Source organism: Cloeon dipterum, chromosome 2, assembly GCF_949628265.1.
Source record: "Cloeon dipterum chromosome 2, ieCloDipt1.1, whole genome shotgun sequence".
Classification (NCBI taxonomy): Eukaryota; Metazoa; Arthropoda; class Insecta; order Ephemeroptera; family Baetidae; genus Cloeon; species Cloeon dipterum.
In genome coordinates this window covers 12,460,039-12,487,354 of record NC_088787.1, presented here as the reverse complement: position 1 = coordinate 12,487,354, position 27,316 = coordinate 12,460,039, and the positions used below count along the sequence as shown (strand labels likewise).

The 27,316-nt window shown below is 40.2% G+C and overlaps 1 protein-coding gene across 3 annotated transcripts; it reads left to right on the top strand.

Moving 5' to 3' along the window:
• The first annotated feature begins 1,023 nt into the window (after window positions 1–1,023).
• Window positions 1,024–27,230, top strand: Ncc69 (sodium chloride cotransporter 69). 3 transcript variants are annotated; one of them, XM_065478007.1, is made up of 19 exons: window positions 1,024–1,250; window positions 3,989–4,146; window positions 19,426–19,579; window positions 19,923–20,018; window positions 20,441–20,694; window positions 21,077–21,191; window positions 21,243–21,580; window positions 22,357–22,588; window positions 22,646–22,767; window positions 22,857–22,992; window positions 23,048–23,259; window positions 23,462–23,703; window positions 23,754–23,941; window positions 24,899–24,943; window positions 25,039–25,249; window positions 25,413–25,637; window positions 25,695–25,846; window positions 25,904–26,012; window positions 26,694–27,230. In XM_065478007.1, the coding sequence occupies exons 1-19, from the start codon at window positions 1,067–1,069 to the stop codon at window positions 26,827–26,829; spliced, it is 3,309 nt and encodes a 1,102-aa protein (XP_065334079.1). In that variant the 5' UTR covers window positions 1,024–1,066; the 3' UTR covers window positions 26,830–27,230. The 3 variants fall into 3 exon arrangements, with proteins under 3 accessions (XP_065334079.1, XP_065334078.1, XP_065334080.1); XM_065478006.1 differs by lacking the exon at window positions 19,923–20,018 and adding an exon at window positions 20,188–20,283 and having other exon boundaries at window positions 1,025–1,250; XM_065478008.1 differs by lacking the exons at window positions 19,923–20,018; window positions 24,899–24,943 and adding an exon at window positions 20,188–20,283 and having other exon boundaries at window positions 1,028–1,250.
• The last annotated feature ends 86 nt before the right edge of the window (window positions 27,231–27,316 follow it).

Sequence of the window (27,316 nt, the reverse complement as noted above, 5' to 3'; positions counted from 1 at the left end):
TGTTTTTATCGTTTATATAACGCTAGTCGCCAAGGACACACATTTTTCCCAATGTGCATCCCTTAAGGAATAATAAATTAATTTTAAAATCACAAATAGAATTGTGATTTTAAAATAGAACTTTAAAAACTGACTGCCTGTAAATATATAAAAAACGAACAACCGGTTTTTTGTGTAAACAACAATTAGACCAAAGTAGATCTATGACCTAGAGAGGGTTTCACATCACCAAGAATAATGGTTTTCTTCTAGCTGACCAAATAAGCTTTGTTTTTTCATATATCAAGTCGGCAAGAAAGTTCTTTAATCATTGCACAAATATATCATTGAGTATGAAGTTTGGTTTCTCAGTGGTTCCATTGAATGTATTGTGAAAATTTATTTTTTTATTTTACATCGTACTGAAATAGCATACAACTTAACTTTTAAACCATTTTTTCAAATTATATTTTCTGAATTCCGGCAACGGAGTCTCATCAATGTGGTTAAAACCAGTGCAGACTGCAATAATCAAGTTGCGATATTGGCCCAGATTTGAATACAAATATTTGGCATAAATCACCAGCAAAACTTGTTAAATAGACTCAGCTCTTGGTTGGCAAACTAAACAAGGAACGCAAACAGAAAAGCAGTCAAGTTTTGTTTGAATAATTTTACGTGCGTGGAAAAACCGGGAAAAACAGGCTCACGTACAAAGTGAAACCTATCTTAACACAAACACGAAGCCCACTTTATACCACCAAAAATAATTTCATAACTCGCAGTGTTTGCATCTCGTCTCTACTCAACGTCATTTTTGCGTCAACCAGAGCAAGTATAGTGAAGGGTTGCGTTCGTGATGTGTTGAAGCGCCTCTAGCGGCAGCGGCAAGAACCCGGCGGAAGGGAGAATAAATTTGCCGCGCGCCTGCCGCAGCCGGCGACGAGGGGATTGGTCAGGGCTGCCGGGAGGAGGGCTGCCGTTGGCCTCGGCTGGAGCAACAAGCTCAAACACGTGTCTGGTCTGTCTAGCCTCTGTTGAGTGTTGGTTGGAAGCGCTTGTAGCAGCTGCCGCTCGCGTCCACGGTATGACAGACCGCAATTCGGCAGACGGGCGCAGAAACTCCTGGGAGCTGGAGCTGGACAAGCTGGACAACATGGACAGACGCACACGCTTCCAGGTTAACAGGGTCGACACGACCAACGCCGACGAGGACGAGATGCAGAAGCTCACGTCCAACCCGGACCAGGACGATCAGCCGGACGCGGCCGGTGAGTCTGCGCCTCGTTGCCTAGGCAACCGCATTATTTCTTCATTATTTTTGCTATTTTATTATTTAATAATGATACGCAGCCGTTGCCATTGCGTGCTTGCGGAGTCGAGGGTGAAAAAAAATTTAATCCGTTTTTTGCCTCTTGTGCTGTGCGTCAGGGAGTGAGGGGTGAGATGCAGCCACGGCAAGATTAATGATAATAATTCAGCCCCAGCATTCCGATGCACGTTTCGTTTGTCTCGCTTTGTGTTCATAGCCTCGGGCGCCGGTCTTTTCAGAGGAATGTTATTGCTCTGCTGACTGGCGTTTTTTTTAAAAAAATAAATAAATTGCTGCATGAACATCTTTTTCCGCATTAAAAATCCATTTTTCAATTCAGTCAGATCTTAAAAATAATAAATAATAATGTTCCTGGCATCGTGAGGGTTCAGAATTAGGAATTTATTGACTAATATTTTCTTTGCTCCGAGTTCGTTTGAACGGCACTTTAAATATAATCCTGCAAAATTCTGGAAAATGCTTGTTGCCAATGCATGAACTCATCCCTTAGTTAAAGCCAAAATTGACCTTTATAGCGGTGTAATTTTTTTTTAGAAAAGTGGCTGCAAAGTTCGCATGCTTTTCATGTGGCGAGGACTGTCTCCTTATTTAAATTCTCATTTTATTTCACAACAAAGAGTTTCCCTTAAAGGCTTCATACGCTATTGGACAGACCTCGACGAGTGGAATCGAAACTTGACAAGAAAATGTTGAAAATTTTGTATTTTTGCTCTTTTTGATCATTGCAAATTGTTGAGTAAATTTTTTATTGATCAACTGCTTTTTGCATCCAACAATTCAAATAATTTTCAATTGTCGCACTGTATATCGATCCACTTTTTAAAATTATATCCAGAGCACAGGATTGGAGCAATGTATTTTCTGGGCCGCGAAATCCTTAATTATTCTAACTTTAATTTTCAACTTTTGAATTTACCACCTAAGAAAAATACCACAAAATTTTAGCTCTATTCATCGTGTAATATTAAATTGATTCATATTAACGACCTAAAAAAACTATTTTAATCCCTTAGTCCCTTCCCTCAACTTCATTAAGCACGTGAAATAAAAATTTGAACCAGAGATTGCTTAAAAACTTATGTTCTTGTTACTCGTTCCGTTCTAACAAAAAGAAAAATTTAATCTCGGGGTGTGAATACAAATAAAACTAAAAATATCGCGTCGACAGGAAAGGACTGGAGATAATCTCGGAGTGCATTCCTGCGCTCGCTCACGTTGCTGGAAACTGGATTAATTGTAGACTCAGCTTGGGCTGCGTCGGATATGAAACGCGGATGCAACGTGAGAGTGAATGGGAGGGAGGCCCGCCGGGGAGATAAATGCGCGCAAATCGATATCACACGAGGCGGCGGGGCATTGCCGGCCGACCAGGCCAATTCAGCCCCGATGATAAATATTTTTCTGCATTGTTGTCGCTCGCAAACGTCGAAAGGCTGGCTGCTGCGGTCGCCTTCAAAGCGCGCAACGTGGTTTCGGCGTGCACTTGCTCGTTTTCCGCTCTGCGGCCTGACAAATCGCCGGCACAAGCCGAGAAGTATAGTAATAATAATTTATTTATCGGAGCGAACATGATAAAAGAATTTTGATGAAGACCACACAAAGGTCCTTTTTTTGTCACCCTGTTTTTCGCCTATTTCTTCTCAAAAATGGATTAAATTTGCTTTTAATTTTCCCCGAGAGCAAAGGTTGCATTTTCGCGGTATAAACTCACTGCATCGTGAAAAAACCGAAAAAACTGTTTATTTTGCAGTTTTTTGTGTGAAATTCTGCTCATTTTTCCGAAACGCGCGAATTTTTGAAGATCATAATAAATCTTGATAAATGAATGAATTATAGATTTTAAAATTCAATTTTACTGCCACCGCGATTACATTATAAAATGGGTCTATTAAATTTAATATAATTTTTTTACAACGAAAAATATGACTTTTTCGGTGGGTCAGTGGTCAAGTTTGGAATACCAAAATTGGTCAGTTTTACTAGTTTTTTTTCTGCGCTAAAAACCAGCGGTACATTTTACGCATTGCAAAATTAGTGAACCGTGACAGTAGACAGGCCAATAATTTAATAGCTATTTGCAAAATAAAATATTTAAAAAAAACTTAGAGCATTGCGCAGCCTTTAAAAAAAACTTGTGGGCTTCTGACACCTTAGAATCACAAATTAAAAAGTAGAATGGCTGTGAAAGTTGTCTCAAACCTCAACTTTGGTTGATTATTGAAAAAATTGATAAGAATATTCTAATCAACTCTTTAAAATAAATTTAGTAAAGAGTTGAAAAGATTTATTTAGTTAATTATCACGTTTCAATTGGGCTATCAATTAAAAATAATAATTTTTCAACCAATGTCGCATTTTAATCTAACCTTGCATCCGTGGAGATATAAAAAAGGCATGCAAAAAGAGATCTTTTTAATTGAGGCATGAAAACCGGATTTTAGGGACATTTGAATGATAAACTTTATTTTGCTATTCGCGAGACTAGCAAGAATTTATATTTTAAATATCTGCCAGTTAAAACAAATTATTATAAATTATAAGAGCACTTACAAAGCTCGGAACTGATTTCTAATTTTTTTCCGGAATATCAAAAATTACGCATCGGTCGTTCCCTAATTGTAATAGTTTCTTTGTGAGAGAACGTTAACATAACACTTGAATTTATTTTTTTCGCAGATATGTCGACTGGGTACGACACGAAATACGCCAAAAGCTTCCGTCACTTCACGCGGGAAGCACTGCCCCGGCTTGACAACTACAGGAACATCATGTCCATCCAGGCAGCTTACAGACCGACACTCGACGAACTCCACAACGCCACTGTCCACGGAAAGGTAGGATTGAAAATGTGAAAATGTCAGTAGCGCCGGCATGGCGAGGATCGATGACCTTTTCGCCAATGGCATTCATTGCCGCATAAAATTTAATATTTATACCGAGAGAGCAACGTCTATAGACTGGAGATTCGGAGCTAGGATTGCAGCTGTCATTAAACGGTGATTAGTTTATTGTCGAATCGGCGTTGCCCGTGGTCAAAAGGGAAAAACACAAAGAGCACTGCTGGAACACGCGTCGATCCTCTGACCTGCATGCTGGCTGCCAGCAGAAGTGTCTGTGACCAAAGCCAAGGTCGACCGGTGCCGGCGCAGAAAAAAAATAATGAAAATAACGCAAAAAATATGTGAACTTGATACGACGCGGCGCTGCTTCTTGCCGCCGCAGCTCCAGACTGTGTTGCTCGCCCAAGAATGCATTTACAGTGATTCGCAATAATACATTTCGTTATATTTGACGATGCCTCTTGCTTTTTTTATTTTTCAAAATGTGTGAGTTACGAAATCTACCGAAATTAAATTCAAATTCCACAGAAACACGGATCTCAGGGTGGAATGAAAATTTTGTGATGTCATGGTGAGAAAAACGAAAAAGGATACACAGGAAATTCTAAAGACTCGTTCGTTTCTGTTAATTAATGGCCTCAACCCTCTGGGGTGTCATGGAACCCTTAAGAATCGAGTCTGGAAAGAGTTTGTCACGTTCGATGCTCCATCTTGGGAATAACTTCCAACGAAAATCGCTGCACTATAGGTTCTTCTTGGAACGCAGATGCATTTGGGACAGAGAACGCAAAGAATAAAGAAAAACACGTTTCCTTAAAAATTATCTAATAGCTTGAGTTTCCTATTGGAGCGAAACAACTATTGACAGGAAATTCATTTATCATGATCCAAGAAAAAAATATTTCAATTCTCTTGGGGCAAAGAAAATATTCACCGCTTTTTAACGTGCAGTGAACAGATGTGAATCTCCCAACAACTATTTGAGTCAGTCACCATTGAACAATGCATTCCAAACTCTCTTTTATCCATGGAATACACACAGTAACCCTCTTCCAAAGAGGAGAAAACATACTTGCTGCCAATTAAACGTCCTCTCCTGTTTATTTTAACTTCACAATTGCTAAATGGCACAAGTTTTCATATGTTAAAAATAAACCGAACTATGAAAAAGATTATTTGCTATCTGTTGTGCCTATTTATTATTTTTTCATTGGAATCAGAGTCAAATAAATGTTAAATTAAATAACTCATAAAGCTAAGCATTCAAAGTGGAGGCAAAAAACAGTTGTTGCAAAACGGCTAATAGTCAACGGTTAAAAGTAGCTTTAATTGCCTCCATAAATTTAATCAATGTAATCAAATGTTTTTCTCTCTTTTCGAACCCCCACTCTCTAATAAGGTAACTCAATTCCAACCTGACAGATTCTTAATCAGCTTGGTCGGAGCCAGAGAGGAAAATTAACATTTTAGCTCTTCTGGGAATTCCACGTACCTCTCAGGTCTCAAGCAGATAAATTTATTTGTCCAGAAAGCAGTTGATTCTGAGAAGCAGGCTCAATGTTTGCCACGTCAATTATTGAGAGAATTCGTGGGCGCGCTAATGGCCGTGCTTTTTGTTGTTAATGAGATGCACACTGGGTATGTGGGTCTCTCTGCCTGCCGTTTAAATCAAAATGCGCCAGTGTGTGTGTCTCTGTGTTTTGCTCACGTGCGCCACAGCGGCGACCGAAGATTTGGTCGGGCGCCGGAAACATTAAAAGGCCGGCAATACTTGTCACTTTTGACAACTTCCGAGTGTGACGTCACCCTGCCGGATAACATTATCTTGCAGGATTTTCCTGATTTGCACAGTCTATTTTTGGATTTTAATGCGCTAACTGTGTTTGTCTGGCAATGCGAAAGATGAGTTGCACATTTAGAACTGGGTTTAAAAGATTTTTCCCCACCAATACGAGCGTTTCCTGAGCACACCTTGGCTTCCAAAGAATTAAATTGCATAGATTCTGAAAGCTCTTGACCTGACCGTTCCAACGGTGTTCAGGTCGAACCAATATAGAGCTCGTCATCAGGCGTCGTTAAAGTGGCTATCGATCGCTCGAGGACTACCCTGAAGCCAGTGTTCGATTTCTTACCTCTTCTAATGGTCTTCACTGAACTCGGGGGTTACCCTAAGCATGAACCAAGGGTAAAAATCAACAGATTGTGCAATTTTGATTTTTTTTTAAAGCGAAAGTTCCGCTTTTGAACCTTTGACCCATTACAAGTGCTACCATCCTGAAAATGTTCAAACGCTCGGGAAACATAGTAATATTTAAAAATGCCTGTTTTTTCAGATATTCGAAGTTAACTATTAAACTAAAAACTACTTGAAATTGAAAAATTCCTAAAAATTTGCATACCTAAAAATTTCTAGCTGTCTAAATATCTTTTACACAGAGTTTAATGCTCCAGCTTTGTTGAGATTTTTTAAGCTCCAAGAGGCTGGTTTTCCCGGATTTCACGAAGCTAACAACATGCTATAGAATAAAAATGGTGCTGAACATGACGAAAATAAGTAAGTTGTCATCGTCCTATTCAAATTTTGTCGCTCATAAAATTCTCCCGAGAACTAACTTAAATAAATTTCCATTTCTCGACCTCTAATGCTAATGCACCTCAGCAAACAAACATATTCAAATCTCAGAGGCTGGAACTCGAGTTGAAAGAGTTGCTTATACAATCACTTCAAATTTCCTGTGTTCGAAAGTGGATCACTTGAGCTGTTTAAAGCAAATAAAATACACTGGGCGTGTGTGCTGCTATTGTACGGGTTCGACAATAAAAATACGGCTCTGACTTAAAGGTTTCCCCGCGAAATCATATGCAACACACACCCAAGCGATCGTCTTCAAAGCCGTTCCGCAGACGGTGTCTTTTCTTTTCAGGGGGAAATATGCAGCCAGATTTCGCGCTTGACAATTTCTTCTACTTATCGATTCGGAGCACGGTCACGCGGACATGCCGAGATTTCCACATTCGATTAGCCGCGATTGGCCGTTTGTTTGATCGCCGCTGCTGATTGCCACTTAATTGGCGCATAAAGGAATTCATTACTCGTCTCAATCAATTTCTCGCCCCCCACGTGCGGGGACGCAAATAGAAATTTGCAATTGCTAGCCGCTTGCAAATCGGTCACATCCTTTTGAAACTGTGTTTGATTTAATTACGCCTACTTTTGCTAATCAAACGAAGAAATAAATAGTACAACCCTGGAATTTTGTAATTGTTGCTCTTTTACAACAGTTTGAGAGTGAACATAAAAGTAAATTTCTCCATGAGATCGAAACATCGAATCTCATTACATTGCCTAAGTGAAATCTTGACTAATAATTTATTTTGTCTGCTTGTACACTTTGTGTTTAGTAAAGATTTCATTCTAAATATCCCTCTCACATGGTTAGACGTTAATTTTTCAGTCTCCGATCTTTATTTGACTCTATTGTGAGATTTTTTAAACAAATCTTTTACCAATAACTTGAATTGTAACTTGCTTCCCTACAAGAGTGTATTTCAAGAACAAGACAATGAACAAATACCGGATTTCCGGTATTGTTCTTGTTTTGCCGGATTTTTTTCAAAATTAAATACCAGAACAATTCCAAACAATACTGGAAAAGGCAATACAAGAATATTGTTTTTTCCTGAATTCTTCAGGGTGGTAGGATAATTATCATAGAAAAATTCTTCTAATTTTTAAAAATTCCTATTTTTGGTCGTGTAAATTTTTTATTTTCAATAAAATTGCAGAAAGTTTCGCAAAAAAGTTTTTGCAATGCAGTTGGTTTTTTTCCGAAAAAATGCGTGTTTTTGCGAACCCTGCACTGGTTATACCAAGAGACCGAAAATTTTATCTCTCATATCAATATTCCAAAATTTCTGACTATTTTGGCACGAAATATATATGACTCTTTCGGGGTAAAATTCCGAAAAATGCGGATTAAACCAAAGCTAGTGGTTTTTCAAACTGTTTTCGCAAAAAAATCAGTGTTGCATTTTTGCGTATTGCATAATTGGTGAACCCTGATTGCTTCCTTTCCTCCTCGAACTGACAAACTGAGAATTTCTAGGCTTTTAAGGCTGCACTCTGCTATTGCAGCCGATAAAACTGTCCCTCGTCCCGCTGAAGATTGTCCCTGTCCCGTCCCGACCCTGTCCCAAAATATAAAATTTGTCCCGTGTCCCTGAGGGATTCCCTCAGGGACGGGACGGGACGGGAATCCCGTAATCCCTGTCCCTGGTCCCCTCTCTAGTTTCAATTTTAAAATATATTTTCATCAAGCAAAATGACAATTCTATTAAAATGCCAAAGCAAGATTTGGTAATATAAAACTTAAGAAAGAAGTCTTCCAGAAAAAATCCCAAAAACAATAATTTTTTCAAAAAAACAATACCGAAACAAGATTTTTTTGTCAGAAAAGCAATACGAAAACAAGAAGGTTTGAAAAACAATACAATACAAGAAAATTTTAAATATTACTTTTAGAAACAATACCAGAACAATACCAGTTTCGTCAAGAAAAGTTCCAGACAATAAAAAAGTTTGGTATTGAAATACACTCTATATCCCTACCCACAATTTATCAATTTCCGGTGAAACATTTCTTGAGGAAAGTCATTGAAGTATTTAATATTTTTACTTGGCTGCAAACTTGAAATGCGTTTACGCACAAGGACGGCATTTCTGGTACTTGTCCTTGAACTGGTAAAAATTCGTCGAAAATGTACCAGTCTCGACATATTTTGGGTCAAAATGAGGTAATTTTTTGTTGAATCTTTTTATACACCGTCAATTGGTAAATTGGTAGCTTCGCTTTCTTACGTTCCAATGGCCACTTTCTCGATAATGTATATTCTTCTCTTGGTACGCTGTTCCTTTGAGTTAAAATGTATGTATTCAACTCTGTTACAAAAATCAAGTGCCTTTCCTCCGAGGCATTTTTTCATTTTCAAAAGCCACAAATGTAGGTGTATAAATTCCGAAGTTGCGTCTGCAGTTGGAATTACGCCGTCCGCCTCGTCTGTAACAACTTTGCAAATATATGCATTGAACCTTGCAAGACAAGCATGCATTACAACTCAAGAGCGCCTCCTAGAAAAAATAACTCCTCGTACAAATTGCGCAAGGCGCGCAGTGCAGCACTTTTCTTGTTTCCTTTGGGCGTGCTTTTTGAGCATTCAAATGACGGCCACTCTGTAATTACATCTCTCCTCATATTTTCCCCGAGCATGTAGGCGGAAAAATGCGCTGAACCCGTTGGTTAGCCGTTTTATTTGTCAAAAGCTGCCAAGAAAAAGCTGCTGACAGCGTAATTGGACGTAATCAAGGAATGCATTTACACTCAAGGTGTGCTGTTCAAATCGAAAATTTGCCAAGTCACGCACACGATCGCAAATACCTGAGCCGGCCCTTCGCAGAAACCAATCAGCAATAAAAATTATTCTACTGGAGAATCCTAATGGGGTCCTGGTTTTCATGTTGCATCGAAATGTCGTCTTCATGACGCTCAACTAATTACGGCTTTTCTATATCTTTAGAAAACATGAACAATTTCATACTTCAAATTAATTAAATCCGTTACGAAACAAATATACTCAACAGTGTAAAATACAAATGTTAGAAGTTACAAAATTCTTATATATTCCTTTTTCGTGAGCGAGCTGTTCTTTCAACTAGATGAGCGTAATAAAGACGTTAAGCTTGGAGGAAAATGTCCAGCATTGCAACCCAACTTATATACAAAGTATTATGCCTATTACACGTAAGAAACTGCTCCGTCCGTTGGGAAATCAGAACTGATCGGAGTCTTGAGCAAGAACAATTTGTTAAAAAAAATATTACTCAGCAGCAGGGTAACTTTACCCCATACATTCCCATGCCCAAAAAGAAACAATGGAATAACAAAAAATACAAATTGGAAACACAGGGACAAATCAATTAACTACTCGTTACAATCGAAAAATTTTGTTTTTACCTTGTTAACATGTGTTTAGTGTTGTTAGAACATGTTTATTTTTTTTGAAATATTGAAGAATGCTGTGTGGTTTTAAGATAAATTAACCCATGACACGCGGGTCATTTGGAAAAATATGGTATACATTTATTCCTCGTCTGATTTCAAAACAATTGGTTTTAGGGAGCAGCCACAACAGCTGGGAGACCTCTCCTCTTTAAAATATTTATCCAGTTAGTCCATGCAGCGAGTGAATGACTGCTGGGTGGGTTATTCCAAATTCCAACTAGGATTGTTTATAAGGCTTGGGAAAAGCTTAAATTGCATTGTAGAGATCAGGGGATGAAAAATAAAATATTAAAACCCTCGTTTTTTTAAGTAGATATGGATGAAAGCTCAAAGAAGCAGTCAAAACTAGTTGAGAAGCATCCCAGAAAAATTATAAAATAGTGTAACATCAAAATCAAGTAGAAGAGCACCTAAATTGTGAAATATTCCATTTAAAAAAATCTTTTAAAGGCACGAGTCCTGACCTCAGGTGCCGTAGCAGTGGCGCCGCGCAATGATTATTTCGAAAGCGAAATAACATATTAGCGCAGGTCAAGCCAAGTCAGAAAGAGAGAAAGACTTTCGGCGGCGTGTCAGGTGCAAGGCGAGTCATTCACCTCTACCTCTGCTGCCTGGAAGCAGCTGCGTCGCCTCTGCTGCCCCCGGTGGTGCCGGTGATGCAACACACACACACACACACACACACGGTCGACTCTCGCGAATATTTTCCCCCTGCACGTTTCGCTGCTGAGTAATTGTTATTCTGTGCAAACAGACGCGGACAGATTGAAATTTCTCTCGCCTACTTCCTTGCGAATCGAGCACTTCCTTGATCTGGGAAACACTAAGTTTGCTTGGAGTTTCTTTATTGAAATTTAGGGAATGGAAAAAGCATTTGCGCCAGCCCTTAAGTGTTCGAAACCGCTAATGGAGGGCGCCACCGTTTTATAACGATTTTAAGGTACTTCTGCAGCGATTTAGGAATCATTCCTGCTGCTGTTTATTCTATACTTAAAATAATTATTGTTTCTTTTGAGGGGCTAAAATCAAATATTGGTTCAGCCAGTCTCCGTAGAAACCTGAAAAACAATCTTTGCTCCCGTTTCTATTTCTACAGTGATTGGCTTACGCTTCCAGCACATCAAAATAAATTATTGGAAGTGCAGAAGGCATAAGTGCCTTAAAATCGTAATCAGTCGGTCACTGAACAAGGGTTTACGCAAATAGTGAAGTGTTTATTAATCTACGGTAAGCTCTATTGGATAACAATAGCAATTTTAAATGCTACAAATATTCTTGGACTCATATCTTTGATATCGTCATAATAAAGACACTTGCCTGCCTTTTAATTAATCCTCTAGCAGCCGAGAGTTGAGATTTTCCATTAGGCGCGGAGAGGCAGAAATGAGTCACGATATTATTTCAACTCGATTAAAAAGCTCAATTAACTGGCGTGCTCCATTTGTGAGCCGAGTGGACGTTATTTACCTCTTTTTATTTGAGCAGCAGCCTTGATCGAATAATGGAACGAGAACCGCTCCGAGAGTCGATTGTTTGTCTGTCTGCCCTCTCATTCAATAAGTTTTTCCAACTCGATCTTATTTATATAATTGTTTGTTTTGCGGCGGTTGCTGCCGCAATTACGTCAGGCCGCTGATCAATCAGTTTATTTGCGAGGAATTGCTCTTAATCTCGCTTCACCCCTGACCTTATACACTCAGTTCTTGTGGCGGCGGCGGCGGCGCCGACGGCACAAATTGACACATGGAGAGCGATATTGCTCCACTGGACCATGCGCCGTGGCCACGTTAGCCGAGTTCTTTGGGTGACTGAATTTGAACTGTAATCGATGGAAAGTAGGCATGCGATGCTTCATTTGATAATTGCAATTGTCCTCGGGTTGATGGCGCAATTTTTATCCGATGAGTTGGTATGATTGATGTATATTGTTGTTTATTATCACAGTTGTCAGATTAAACAATTTAGCATAGCCAAAAGATTATAAAGCATGTGAGAAAAGGCAACACTCCTGACAAACGAGTTACGAAACCCCTGTCCAGGTCCAGAAGGACAGAGCCGGAGTGGGCCCAGACTAGTTTGATGTAGTATTAAAGATCAATTTTATGACGCTTACAGTTGTAAATAGCTCTGGGATTTGATTTTCGACAGTGCCAATTGATTCCTGAGGGTTGAATTAGGCTCCCTCAGTTGGCAATTCGACTCGAAAACCGGCTGAGAAACATTAAAAACCGCAACTTTGGCGGGGTTTTTTCTGAACCTGAACCGTCTGAACCTAGCAAAGGGTGCTACAAGAACACCAGCAGCCAATCAGAGAATGGAGAGTAGATCTGATAGGCTGTCGGTGTGGCGCTGCTGTCTCGATCAGAGTACCGCTCTCTCTTCTCTGATTGGTCACCAGCATTTTTGTGATACTTTTTGATTGGCTCACACCAAAAGCCGCCAAAATAAAGGTGTTTCGTTTCTGCCGTTTTCAGCACGTCGTATCAAATTGTCTACCGAATGATTCGACTGCCAAACCTAATTCGACCCTCAGGAACCGATTAACAGTGTCAAAGATGAATTTTCAGTGTTTCTTTAATAGCCCTATTTTTTCTACGATTTTTTAAGCTGATTCAATCCAAATTTTAGCATTTAACAGAGTACGCTCTTGATATCAAATATTATTAGTGTTATTTGCACTGCGATTCAGGTAGGAATTCGATCCATTGTTGCTGGTAACAATGACTTTGCAGCACACACAAAGGTCAATCCACGCGGCGCTTTTGGAGATCTAGACTACATTCCACGATCCGTCCATGGGTTGAGTCGAAGCAATATCCGAGCTGCCAAACGGGTTTGCGGCAGCAATCTCGTTCCAGTCTGCAGAGTGGATGGACCTTGGGGCTGCATTACAGTCGGTACAGTCGAAAAGCCGGCCGAATGCATTCAATTTCGCGCCACGTGCATCTCATTGGCCATGCTTCCGAGCAGGGAGGCCGCGCGCCGAGCAAAAAAATAAATGCAGACGCACCGTGAAATTCGCATTTTGCACACAAACAACGCCGTATCTGTTGGCAACTGCGAAGCGTGCAAATACGAGTTGAAAGCTCTGGAAAAATTTTTACTAGTTAAATCTAGAAATTTATTTTTAATTTTTTTCACATTTCCCCTTGAGGGATGACCATTTTTTAATTTATTGCCTCAATGAATTAAGCTCCTATTTGATTTCTATCAATTGCTCTGTGTCCCTAAAACGTGCCTGGATTGCTCTCAATTCTACATCCTCGGCTCTTTACAATTATCAGCAAACACGTCTAACCTGAATAAAATATATTTTTAATTAGTTAATAAGCAAGCAATGCAGTAGCTCTCATCTCGGAATGCATTTTTTATTGCTTCATTTAATCAAGAAAAACAAACAGCCTCGGCGGCCCACTTGCGCACGATTCAATTAAATGATTCGAGTCGAGCAACAATGCATTAACCGGACTTGCTTGTCGCCGTTACCGCCTGCACTGCACTGCACAGGAGTGGAGTGTAATGTTACGATCGCGTGCTGTCGTGTTTTTCAATGCGCCACAATTCCCTCACATCAGGCGAGGAGAGGAGAAGGTTGTGATTTTTCGGTTTGGACCCTCAAGTACGAGGCTCTTTCTTCAAGTGCTCTCGGCAGGTTTATTTTTACTCTCGCCCCTAGACATATAGACAGACGGACGTTTATACATCATAGATTTTACTGCCAGAGACGTTGATTTACGACCGCCGCGGCTCCTTAATGCAACAAAGCAGACTCAAAAGAAATAATGTGGACGTGTCGAAGTTTCCAATCGTAAAATTCTTTAATATTCCGCCCAAAGAATGTGATAGTTTGCATGGGATCGTCTGGAATTTCGGCTATAAATGAGAAATTTATGGCACTCGCTCTCTCTCTCTCAGAATTACAGAAGCAGAATCAAATTAAATATGAGGCTGGAGTTCCGATTTAATCCTAATGGAAAATTAATGGAATTAAAGACGAGATCATTAGAATAATGTTTATAAAATGTTGAAAATGGAAAATAAAACTCTTGATTGGATGAGCTTCAATAAATTAATTTCTGCCCGCACATTTTTGGAAGAAAATTTCTCATTACATCTTGAGAATTCCTATTTTAGCATTTAAAATAAAAGATTAAGAAAATAAATGATGAATTTATCGAATTTATCAGTTTATGAAGGTCTTTGCGATAAGAAAATCTACGACAGCGCAATCGGAGAAGATAAATAATGCCACGCACTCTGTTCCAAATATAAACGGATTGTATTATTTATTTTGCGATGCTTATCTTTTAAAACAACGAGCATAACCAACCAAAAATTATCGTCCTCATAAAACTCGAGCCCAGTCCAAATACGGGCTTGCTGAACGCACTTAAAAGTTGACAGAATACCCGACTGATTCCGGGCATAGCGCAGCTCTCAGCTTGCCTTTTTTGCTTTGTCTGCCACTCAGATGACGCATCTGAAAATATGCAGGGCAGCAGTTTTGCGAGCGAAACGTTACTCCTCGGCCCGACTGACTGAGTCAAGGCGTGGCGTTTCCCGCTGCACACAAACACTGGCGCCTGCCGCTTGATTAAATTTTGGACACGCGAGCTCGCATAATAATTGTAGATTTTTCTCGGCGTTCGCGCGAACGGCGCCGCGTTTCTTCGAATTGAGGATAGAAAGTGAGCTGATTAATTCTGTTGGCTTTGCATCTTGGCTCGGACTTCTTGGAAATAATGCGTCTGCGAGTTTCCTCTTTGCTGAGTACGATTTTAGATCCTCTTTATCGGTGAACTCATGAGGAAATTCAATTTAATTTTTCGTGGTTCGTTCAAAGTCTTCAAAATTAGATATTTTTTATTAAATTTTCGTTTCGTTGCTGATGATAATTAATTTTGGAGGCCGTCTAATCACCCGCGGTATTATTCAAATGGTCTGACAAGAGATGGATGATGTGCTGATGCGCGTCATTGTCATTAAAACCCAATCTCGGCTCATTTAAAGCAAGGTCGACCTGCGAGAAGCGACTTTTGTGCTGCTCTCTCAGGTCGAAAAGATTGTGCTCCTGAAACAAACAAACAACCCCGTGACGCGAGCGTGAGAGAGAGCAGGGACGGTAATTTATGCATTTATTGTTCACCTTTGATACGCTTGATTGGCGAAGGATGAACAAACAATCTCGTCATCCGAGGAAGGCGTCCCCAGCAAAGTTAGAAACGTGTGCGGCGGCCCGTGGTTGCCGGTTAAACTGCTGAAGCAACCGTTGTGGTTTTTGCGAGCCTTTGGATGCACTCGGTGGAAGTAATCATCGGCATTATTGAAACGTGTGGTTTTGTATAAAAGAGATGGAGACTGAATTTGTTGGAAAGAAATTAGTGCGCAGGAAAAATTCCATTGAAAAAAGGTCGTTATATGAATCGAATTATCAGCTGGTGCTCCCTCAGCTGCTAATCGCAGCCATCACAAAACAAAAAACAAAAGTCTGGTGTACACAAAAATAATGTTGCAAAAAACGTAAATAGAATTATCCAAGGAGAGAAGCCGTTTTTTAACTTTTTGTTTTGCTTCATTATAATGTCAGAGTTCTTTAGAAACTGTGGCAAAATGTTTACTAAGTATCCATCTTTGGTTTTATAACATGATTAATTTTGAGCACTCGTTGCGTTCGTTCAGTGCCGAAATAATCATCAAAATATTTTAAATTAATAGACCTGACTTATTAATTTCTTCAATGGACAAAAAAATAGTTAGAGAACACAAAATCTTTGAAAATTTTTGAACTAGAAACATTTCCAGCTGCCCAAGCGCAGTGATGGCTTATTTTAAATAGAGAAATGAATGGGCTAAAGAAAAATACATTACTCTTCTCACATTAAATGGCATTTTTAGAAGTGTGCACGGTCTCCTTATTGTAAAACCACGATTTACATCATCAGTAGGGAAATTTAGCTCATATTCCGCACACCGTTGGATAGATCGCGATGAGAGGGATCGAAATCAAGCCAATAATCATTGACAACACGTTTAATTTTCGATAAATTTGGCAAATATTATAATTTTTTGTTACTTATTTTTCTGTCCTGATTTGATGATTGCTTGCGATTTTTTAAGACTAATTATTTGTTTAAATGCATATGTATTGTAGTCTGCAAATTAAATTGATTCCAATTGTTGTCATGTATTAATCCACAATAATGCATACTTCTTGCGAAGTTATTTACACATTGCACTCTTGTCTAACTTTCATTGTTGTAAGTTACTCACGACTGCGACACTTACAATGCAACGGTGACGTAGTTAACCCAGTTGTGGGCAAGCAAATTGAAAAATTGAGACCTTGCCAGGAGAACAGTCACTATATATATTAAAACTTTCCAAAGGAAATGCCTGCCTGCCATTAGCTTTCGCCGTAAACTTTATCACCTGAAAATTTGTAATGGCTCACGCATTTAGTTCGGCAAACCTGTTTGCCCAAATGAAACCTTCTTCCCTTCTTGCTGTGAACCCGAGAGCCGGTTTCAGATGAATCACGCCGCGGTTGTATCAGTAGTGTCGTCAGTGAGGACCATTGGCGGCGTAGCATGAATGGCTTTGTCGCGGGGGTCGACAACCTTCTCTTTCTCTGCAACTGAATGTGAGCAGTGCACGCTGCTAGGAATAAGACTCACTCAATCCTTTTCACCTTGCCGTGAATCGATGTTTTGTGGCGGATGCTACCTAAAACCAAGATTTGCTTAGCTTTCCGTCTGTTTTATTTTTCAAAATGAAACAAAAAACAGGAAAGCATATAAGTAAACGCGCTGGAAACACCCACCGTTGATTGATAAAAAAAAACCTTTCGAAACATACAAGCAAACGTAATTTTAAAATATTTTGAATCTTTTTAAATTAGGATAATAGAGTTAAATTGGCAGGGTTACTTAGGGTTTTGAGATGCGAATGTGCCACAAAATTATTAATTTCCGAGAAAGGAAAGAACACTGGACTGTCTTTTTGTCAACCCCCTGCCAAAAACCGGACTTTTCTATTCAACTTCCCTGTTATTCTTTTATAAATAAAATAAAAAAGGAAATTCGATTTTATGACTTTTCTATTTTAGGAACGTTAAATTACACCCTTTTGTTGTGTTACGTAAACACAAACGTCATGCACCAGTTGATTCGTGCGTGAAATTCATCCCTCAAACACGCTTGATATGCATTCATTGTTCATATCACAGGTGGAAATCTTACGCGTGCGTCATTCCTACCTATGATCAATAGAACCGATGCGACATATATCCGAGTTGCACTGGCCTGAAAACGCGGCTGGCTGCATTCATGAAAAATGCAAATAATCCGATTGATATAATGCTAAATTGCCATTGTTTCGAAAGACAGAAAAGCTCATTTTCCCCACTTTCCCGTCGAGAGAATGCGAGTGAAACACGTCTCTTGCGGAGATAAGCTCCGAGTACGTATGCAATCGAGCGGCTTGTTTAGTAACTCTGACACGCCATCCTAATTACACAGGCGCGGTAATTAAGGCCGCGCCGCACGGGATTCAAGCATCTTCTTATTATGCCGTATTTATCACTTTCGTTGATGGTAATTAGGGCAGCCCTATAATCGGAGACGTGCCTCCAAAAGCGGACTTGCAAGCGTTTCATCGCCTCGGGGAAGGATTTCAAATTTATTGCTACGCTTCGGACGAGACATGCATGAATTCATTGTTCCAATGCGCATTATATCCTTGAAAATCTTTGCCTTGTTTTGAAATTCCTGCGGTGCCCAAGATTTAAATCTGGTTGAGAGTTGCATGAGCCGGTTTAACGTTTTAAGCCGGTTTGGGCTCAAATTTCTCCATTTTAAGCCGTGCAACACACGCAAAACCTTTGTATATTTCGAAAAGGCGACATTTATGTATTATATTTTTGCATTTTATTTTTCAACCGGCAAATATATGCTGCAACCTCCAATTTGCTTACATTACAACCTTCTTGAAAAGAGTAAAAATCTTTCACACGCTGAAATTTTTGTTCTTTAGGATTGAATTTGAATTATAAACTATTTAAATTTTGAAATAAAGAGTAAGCTGGTAGTTAAGCCTGGATAACTTTTTTGATATTCAAATTGAAGCAAAGGGATTGAAATGGGTTGGGTAAGCAGATTAGGGAAAGTTGAGACGAGTCTAAGGGTGGGTACTTTCTGCAACGCCGATGGTTAGAAGCCGAGATTTGGGGGTATACATTCTTTGCTAAACACGGAAAAGCGGATTTTTTTATGTTTTGCAAAACTAGAGTCACTAAAGTCGAGATTTTTAAAATGAGCACTCGGCGGCTTGTCCAAATATATGAAATCAAGACTCGCCTATAAACTGGCCGACGCTAGCTTCTTTACTGATGATTTAGCTGCTTCTCTTCCTCACACTGAAAATTACAGTAAATTTATCCAAAACCAATGGTTCAAGATTTTCCGGATAGAGCCGGGGTTTTTCGATACGCCCGCGATGATCGACCAGAGATGGAAAGTCGCGTGTTACGCGATAGCACGCCATGCCTGTCACGGCTTCCACTTTTTGCTGTGTAAAGTAACCGAATTTCATAGCGAAGCTCTACTTATCTGTGTGTGATGAGAGCATAGGCTTTTACCATTTTCTTAGTTGTGATAAAACCAGATGATTCTGACACAAGCTGGAAAATGCCCAGACTGACCAATCGTAATATTTTCTTCGTTGTACACATAATAGTGTTTAATAAAAATTGATTGATTTATGTTTTTCAAGGTTTGAAGTGGGATTTCTCGAAAATAGAAAAGCACATCACTCTGAAATTGTTATACATGTTCAAACAAACCTTGGGAAATCTCTAGGCACATTTTTTTAAATTTCAAAATCCGGAGTTCATTTACAAAATTTTAATTAGTAACCGAAATTTAAATAAGTTATTTTAGACCTTAATCTAGGACATCAAATTTTGCGTCAGTTCGTTCAGACTTTGCGAGAAAAAGCACACCTTTTTTAAATTGATGAGGTGCTGACGTCTCATAGTTTAAAAACTGTCCCGAAAAAAACACGTAGAAATGAATTAATAAGATGTACATTTCTGGGCTATGTTTTGTTGGTTTTTGTCCTTCAACCCGTAACATGATGTCGTCTTAAAAATTTTACACAAACATCCAAAAATGAAATATTATTTTATTAAACCAGAAATATGTTTCTTTTGTTGCAGCCGGCCCATACGCAGCTGAATATGCCGCAAAACGAAGGCGAAGGGGTGATCAAATTCGGATGGATCCAGGGCGTGTTGGTGCGATGCCTGCTCAACATCTGGGGCGTGATGCTCTTCCTGCGTCTCTCGTGGGTGGTCGGACAGGCCGGAATCGGTACGTCGCCTTTTCTCCCTTTTTTCTGTTACCCAGGGTTGCATTGCACTTCCACCCGATTGCCAGTCGATCTCTACCAATTTCCTTTGGCAAATGAAATAAAAAAATTTGTTTTATTTTTCTTAATTTTAAATAAGAAAACAATAATATAGGGTTTAAATTGCAAATTTAAGTCGTAATTTCTGCCTTAAAAATTAATTCGAATTTTGCTAGCATGAAATTGGTTAAATTAAAAAAACACTTCACTGCATTTATTTAAAAATTTGCGTTTCCTTTTTTTTGCAACCCTGGTGTAATCGTCCCCATTCATTCATTGACACGTGGGATCTTGCTGCACATTCAGGTCACGCATTTTTAATCATATTGATCGCGAGCGCTGTGACCCTGGTGACCGCTCTGTCCATGTCCACAATTTGCACCAATGGACAAATCAAGGGAGGTAAGACCTGGGTCGAGCCGAGCTTTCCTGTATGCGTGCGCGCGATGTTGCTATATTCACTCTATTTACTAAACCGACACTTGGCCCCCCGTTTGATCGTGTTTAACACCATGCTTTATTTGTAAAATGTAGGTTAGCCAGTGTTTGCATAGGTTAGTTGTCGTTTCAGGCGAAGCCATGCTCTTGATTATGGCCACGACTTTGGTCACCACCATTACGGCCATTTCCATGGCTGCCATCAGCACAAACGGAGAGATCAAAGGAGGTACACGTTTGACTTTTCTCCCACCAAATTACTCCCTTGCCTTTTGCTTTGTTCTTGTTGTACTTGTTGTTGTTGCCCTGCTAAGATAATCGCTTTTTATAGTTACTTTTTTCCGTTTTTTCGTCTTCGGCGCAATTTTATAAATTGCTTTTTCTAGGTGGGACGTACTACATGATTTCGAGATCGCTCGGTCCCGAGTTCGGTGGCTCCATTGGCCTGATCTTCTCGCTGGCCAATGCAGTCGCCTGCTCCATGTACGTGGTCGGCTTTTGCGAGTCACTCACTGACCTTTTGCGCTCCTACGATCTCAGCATTTTCGATGGTGGCATTCAAGACGTCCGGATTATCGGATCGATCACCATTGTTATTCTCACCGTCATTGTCGTCGTCGGAATGGAATGGGAGGCCAAGGTACCATTTATTTATGTTTCGTTCTGTAAATTCGTAAAATTGCAGCTTCTTCAGAGAAATTTCTTGCCATAGTTCATGAGTAGAGGTCTCAGCCGCGATATTTAAGACGGCGGCTGGCGGGACCCGCTTAGCCGAATATTTGGCCTGGCTGCGGCGGCTGCCGCGGCTAACACTTTATTTTAAACGTGAAGTCTGATAGTGGTTAGCGGCCCGAAGTGTCGCAAGACATTTTTTTCTCCTTCACTCTTTAGTTTTTTATCCTTTTTCACCGGTGTCTGGCGCAGCTTAGCCATATTCACGGCCAAAATTTTCCGGCTGGCTGAGATATCTATTCATGAGCTGTAAATTGTTCGCTATGTTCATGTTGTTCATCCCTCTCTAGGCCCAAAATGTTCTCCTGGTGATACTCCTGATCGCCATGCTTGACTTCCTTTTTGGCTGCTTTTACGGCCCCCTGGACGATGAAGAGCGGGCCAAGGGATTCGTCGGGCTGAGTTGTGAGTGTATATAATTTTAATAAGAATTGAACTAATTGATAGCAATCTCAGTTGAAACGCTGTCCAAGAACTTCTTCTCAGCATACCGAGAGCAGGACGGCGAGAGCCACTCGTTCTTCTCCGTCTTCTCCATCTTCTTTCCCGCAGCTACCGGCATCTTGGCCGGCGCCAACATCAGTGGCGACCTCGCTGACCCGCAGACTGCAATCCCCAAAGGCACCCTGATCGCCATCCTGATCACCTCCGCCTCCTATCTCGGTTTCGCGGCCCTCGCCGGCGGCAGCGTCGAGAGGGACGCAATGGGCAATGTCACGGCCTACGAGATGGGAGTCAACATCACCGACTGCCCTGAAACTGGGTGTGAGTGGGGCCTCATGAACAACAAGCAGGTAAAATCTAAAAATTGTTGAATTTTATATGGGAAAAAATGCTCACTATCTTTACGTTGACATTTATAGAAATATTTCGCTTTTTTTAACAAGGAAACTCTTTGGACTCCACGTTTGGCCAAATTATTGAAATCGTGCAGTATCCAACAAGTTCAGAGGAAACTTTTTAATTCTTGTTTTTTTTTTATCGTTATACCTTTGAGGTGGACTACCACCTGATAGCGTCCCAGTAACATCCAATGGGCGCACGGGCCTCATTGGAGGAAAGGACCGCAGCTTGTGTTCCTGCCGCCGCACAGGAGTCTATTTATTGAAACACCAGATATTTGTTTCTTGGGTTTCTTGAAATTAATAAACGCATGCTGGAAATGTGAAAAGCTGCTAGTAAATCGTTGACCTCACTCTCGACCTAAAAAAATCGCTCAGATTCTCACATTGCAAAGCATGCGAGCCAACAGCTTGGTTGATTCAAAAGTTACAAAGCTCCTTATGTCTATATCAGCATGGGAATGAAACAATATTTTTTGCTTTATGATAAACCATTAAAAACTTCATTGTGGGATATTTTTAAATATTTTTTCAGAACATCAAAAACGACCCACAAATCGATTTGTCTCATTACAGTGTTTGTAAATCAAATTTCAGCTTAATTGGGCCGGCAATCAATTTTAAAATCATGGTCCATTTTCTTATTATTTAAAAAAACGCTAAAATTCTCAAATCGAACATTTTCCAAGACATTTTCATTACTTGATTAATAAAAACAATTATTGCAGGTTATGGAGCTGGTTTCCCTGTTTGGACCGCTGATTTACGCTGGCTGTTTCGCAGCCACCCTGTCGTCGGCGTTGGCCAGTCTGGTGTCCGCGCCCAAAGTCTTCCAAGCCCTCTGCAAAGACAATTTGTACCCGTACATCTCGGGCTTCGCCAAGGGCTACGGCAAAAATAACGAACCCGTCCGTGGCTACGTTCTCACCTTCGTCATCGCCGTCGTGTTCATTCTCATTGGTATTTAATTTAGATTCAATTTGTCCTTTGTGCTTCAACGATTTCTGTGACCGACAGGGGAACTCAACACCATCGCTCCGCTCATTTCCAATTTCTTCCTCGCCGCATACGCTCTGATCAACTTCAGTACATTCCACGCCTCCCTGGCTAAACCTGTTGGATGGCGACCTACATTCAGGGTGAGCAGGAAATTTTTATTTGGGGTTTCCACGGGCTAAAATATAAATAAAAAAAAAGACAATCCTAACTCAGAACTCATAATTTTTAGTTTTACAACATGTGGCTCAGTCTCATCGGCTCCGTTCTCTGCGTGTCAGTCATGTTTCTCATCAGCTGGGCGACCGCTCTCCTCACTTTGCTCTGTGTCCTTGCCCTCTACCTGATCGTGACCTACAGGAAACCAGGTAAAATTAATTTATTCGTGAAGTTGATTGTATTATAACATTTTATTTTCATAAGATGTCAACTGGGGGTCGACAACGCAGGCCCAGACCTACAACAACGCACTCATGTCAGTGCAGCAGCTGAGCAACGTGGAAGACCACGTCAAGAACTACCGCCCGCAGATTTTGGTTCTCTCAGGAATGCCCAGCTCTCGGCCGCCGCTCGTCGACTTTGCTTGGCTCATTTCCAAAAATCTTTCTCTCATGATCTGCGGCCACATCTTGAAGGTAAATTGACGTTTTTTTTCACATTTTATATTCCTTACGGCACATTTGTAAGATTTTTATTTGTGGTTTTAAAAAAATTCGACTTGTCCTCATTTTTAGAGAGTTGAGATTTTCGGCTCTCAATTCATGAGAATATAAAACAACGCACTTTTTAAAAGGGTTGAATTTCACCTCTCAATTATGAACCAAAATTGTGCCTCAGGGTCCGGTTCCCCAAAGGGCGAGGCACGCTCTTGGCTCCAACGCGCAGGATTGGCTGCGAAAGCACCACATCAAGGGCTTCTACTCAATGATCGAGGACTCGAGCTTCGAGAATGGAGCTAAGTCTCTGATGCAGGCGTCGGGCGTTGGCAAACTGAAGCCAAACATCCTGCTGATGGGCTACCAGACCAACTGGCTCAAATGTACTCCTGACGAGCTCAACATGTACTTTGACACCATGCAGTAAGTGACAATCTCTAGTCTGTTGAATTTTATGAACAAATTTAATCCAGCAAAGCCCTGGACATGCACCTGGCGGTGGCCCTGTTGCGGGTGCAGGGAGGCTTGGACTACTCTGCACTGCTCTCTCCGAGCGAAGAAATGCGCAATGGAAAAGTGGACAAAGCCGCCCAGCCCGTGCCGCACAGCAACTCGGCTGACTCTCTCACTAGAAACCAGTCGTTCTCGCAAATGTCCCAAGGTGAAGAACAGTTATTTTCTTTTAAAAATGTACTTTATGGTGAAACTCATATTTATCTGGGCTGTGAAATTTAGACAGTCGATTTGACAGTTTGAGGTCCATTATCTCATTTCCCCGTGGAGGAATTATAAAAGAAAGGTGTGCTTTAGATTCCTCTCTAGATCTAGGTCAAAGGCCAATACTGTTAATGTTAGTTTCAAATTAAAATTTAGGAAATGAGCTTTGGATTTTGGAATTTTGAAAATGTGCTTAAAATGTGTCTGATGACATGTTGATCTAGTGCGAAGATTTCAGATGTGTTATTTTACTGAGACAAATATCGGGTTCTAACCATCAGAATTTCAAAAACTACTCACCAATTGACTCGTCTTGACCTCCCCTGATAAGCTGAAGAGTTTTTTGCAAAAATTTACTGCTACACATGCTTCCTCAGGGCTTCAAAACATTTCAAACTGTCCAAACCTCTCTAAATTAAAACTTTAAATTCAAATGAAATGTATGAGTTAAAATCCAGTGCTATACAATTTTAACTTTTTTTCAAGAGGGTTTGGGGTTGGAGGGTAATTACCCCTAATCCCTTTAGCTGGTCAAGGGAGGTCAAGACAAGTCTAATGGTGTGCATGTTTTGCAATTATTCTGATGGTTAATACACAAGATTCGGAGTTGACAACATGACATGTTGCGCAAAACACAAAAAAGGCGAATTATTCAAGGTTTGAAGTGAAATTACTCGAAGAAAAATATAATATACACCACTCTAAAATATTCACACAAGATATGGAACATATTCAAAATTTCAAATCCTTAGCTCATTTCTAAAATTTTATTTCACATTCAAAACAACACCAAATTAACCTTTGACCTTGTCTAAAATTCACAGCCATAGCAAAATTAGAAGAAGAAAATACTAACAACTCTGCATGAACTATTTCTTATCTAATACACATTTACTGACAGAGCTGGCTAAATATTTGGGAGTGGGATTTCTTCAAATTCCCAGGGGTAAGCTGACAAGTTAATAACCAACTCCTCTGCTTTTGCAAACCCTGGAAACAATTGTATCGCCATTTTACTTAAAGAAAACGCAAATATTTCAGCTGCCAGCACCACCAGCGACATCACTCCGCCCAGGTCGCCTAATACGAGCCAAAGCCGAAACTCAAACAGCCCTGTCGGCCCCTCAGGAGACGTGGAAAACGGAACCCCGAATGCTGCCGAGGAGGTTCCTGAGGAGAAAGGCGGCGCGCTTACTGTGCCGCAAGAGAAAACGGACAAGGAGAAGGACAGTTCCAGGGTGAACTTGTACAAGTAAGGGCCGCTTTTTGAAATGAAAATTTTGATATTACGATACTATTTTTAATTTGTGAAGCCTTTCCTAATGTGTCTGTGATAAAACCAGACTTTCGCAGGCCTCTATGACAATGGTGCCAAACTTTTATCATACATTAGTTGTGAACAAAAATGATTTTAGGGGAGCCGATGGAATTGAGCTGCCGAAAGAGCACATCAACAACCTGACACAGTTCACGAGGAAACAGAAAAAAGGCACCATCGACGTTTGGTGGTTGTACGACGACGGCGGCTTGACCCTGCTCCTGCCATACATCATCAGCACTAGAAGAAATTGGTCGGCCTGCAAGCTCAGGGTGTTCGCACTTGCCAACAAAAAGGACGAGCTGGACACCGAGCAGAGAAGGTTAAACATTTATTGAGTGTTTTCATTTTTGTTGAAAATATTAATTTTATTTTCTAGCATGGCCAGTCTTCTGTCCAAATTCCGAATTGACTACTCAGACTTGAAAATCATTCCAAACATAACGAAAAAGCCGCAAGAGTCCACCAAGAAGCTCTTTGACGAGTTCATTAAGGACTTTACAAAAGACAAAGATGGCGTGGAGGACAGCGGTAGGTGTTTGATTTAGTTTGTGAATATTTTGGTTTAATTAATTTTATCATTTTCAGCGCCCATCAGCGAATCTGAGCTTCTTGCCATGAAGGACAAAACGAACAGGCATCTGAGGTTGAGGGAGCTTCTTTTGGAGAATTCGAATGAAGCGAATTTAGTTGTCATGTAAGTTTTGTTTCATTTTTGGTTTTGTCAGTTAAAATACTGTAAAATCCTTTAAAATGCTTGTTCCCAATGCATGAACTCTTCCCTTAGGGTTCAGTTGAAAGCCAAAATTGACCTAAGTATAGCATTGTACATTTTTGAGAAAAGTGGCTGCAAAGTTTACATGCATTTCAAATGAAGAGGGGCTGTCTCCTTATTTGAAATCTTATTTTATTTCGCAACATATAGTTTCCCTAAAAGGTTTCAAACGCTGTTGAAAATTGGACAAATTTGAGTTTTTTACAAGAGGAAGCTAGGTCTTTTTATTATTAGAACAAATTGTTTATCGATCAACTGCTTACTGCATCCAACAATTGAAATAATTTTCAATTGTCGCCATGTATCGATCAACTTGAAAGGTTATTTTTTTCTGCACAACACTTTGGTTGGACAATTTGGGTAAAATCACGGATATTTGCAAAGGTTTGAAATTGGCACACATCTCACGTCTCGCTGAGCAGATTCCAAAAATTTTAAGGTTATTGGAATCCGACAACCTTACCAGAAATAATGAATTGTTGAAATTTTTATTTTTTTTAATCAATTTTCCTCCGTGATTGCAATATTTTGAGTGTTTCTTGGTATTGCATCCTAATTTCAGTTTACTCAGCTCGTAATATTTTGTTCCGTGTCATGTTTCAGGACTTTACCGATGCCGAGGAAAGGAGTGGTTTCGGCGCCCCTTTACATGGCCTGGTTGGAGACCCTGACGAGAGACATGCCGCCTTTCCTGCTGGTCAGAGGCAACCAAACGTCCGTTCTCACCTTCTACTCCTAGTCGCCGCATCCTGTTGCTATCAGTATTAAAAAGACTCGCGTGAGGTGGTGGGACCGAGAAACAAGCCAACAAGAAATTCCAGCTAACCCCTTTTTCGTCAAAACAAAACTAAAGTTTCGAAACAGTTGTCGCGTTTAGTGTACTTAAGCTGTATCTCGTATTTTTTATGTTGCTGCAAACAACTCGAAATGCATTTAAACAAACAGAAATCGAATCTCCATTTTTGTCTTTAGTTCCCTCGCATAAAGGAAGTATTTATGTTTTCAGCCAACGTTTCGGTTCGCCTTGCCTGCATTGTCGCATGGCTCGACGTACTCTTCATCCGACATGTTTTGTTTTAAAATCAATTGATGTGCCTAAAACGATAGTACATAATATTTTATTAAAAATCTTGGAGTAAATTCGGCTCTTTTATTTAGCCCTACGTAATCCCTCTCGCATGACGTTAGGACGCACCCAATTAAGGAGATATAACACAGGAGATAAT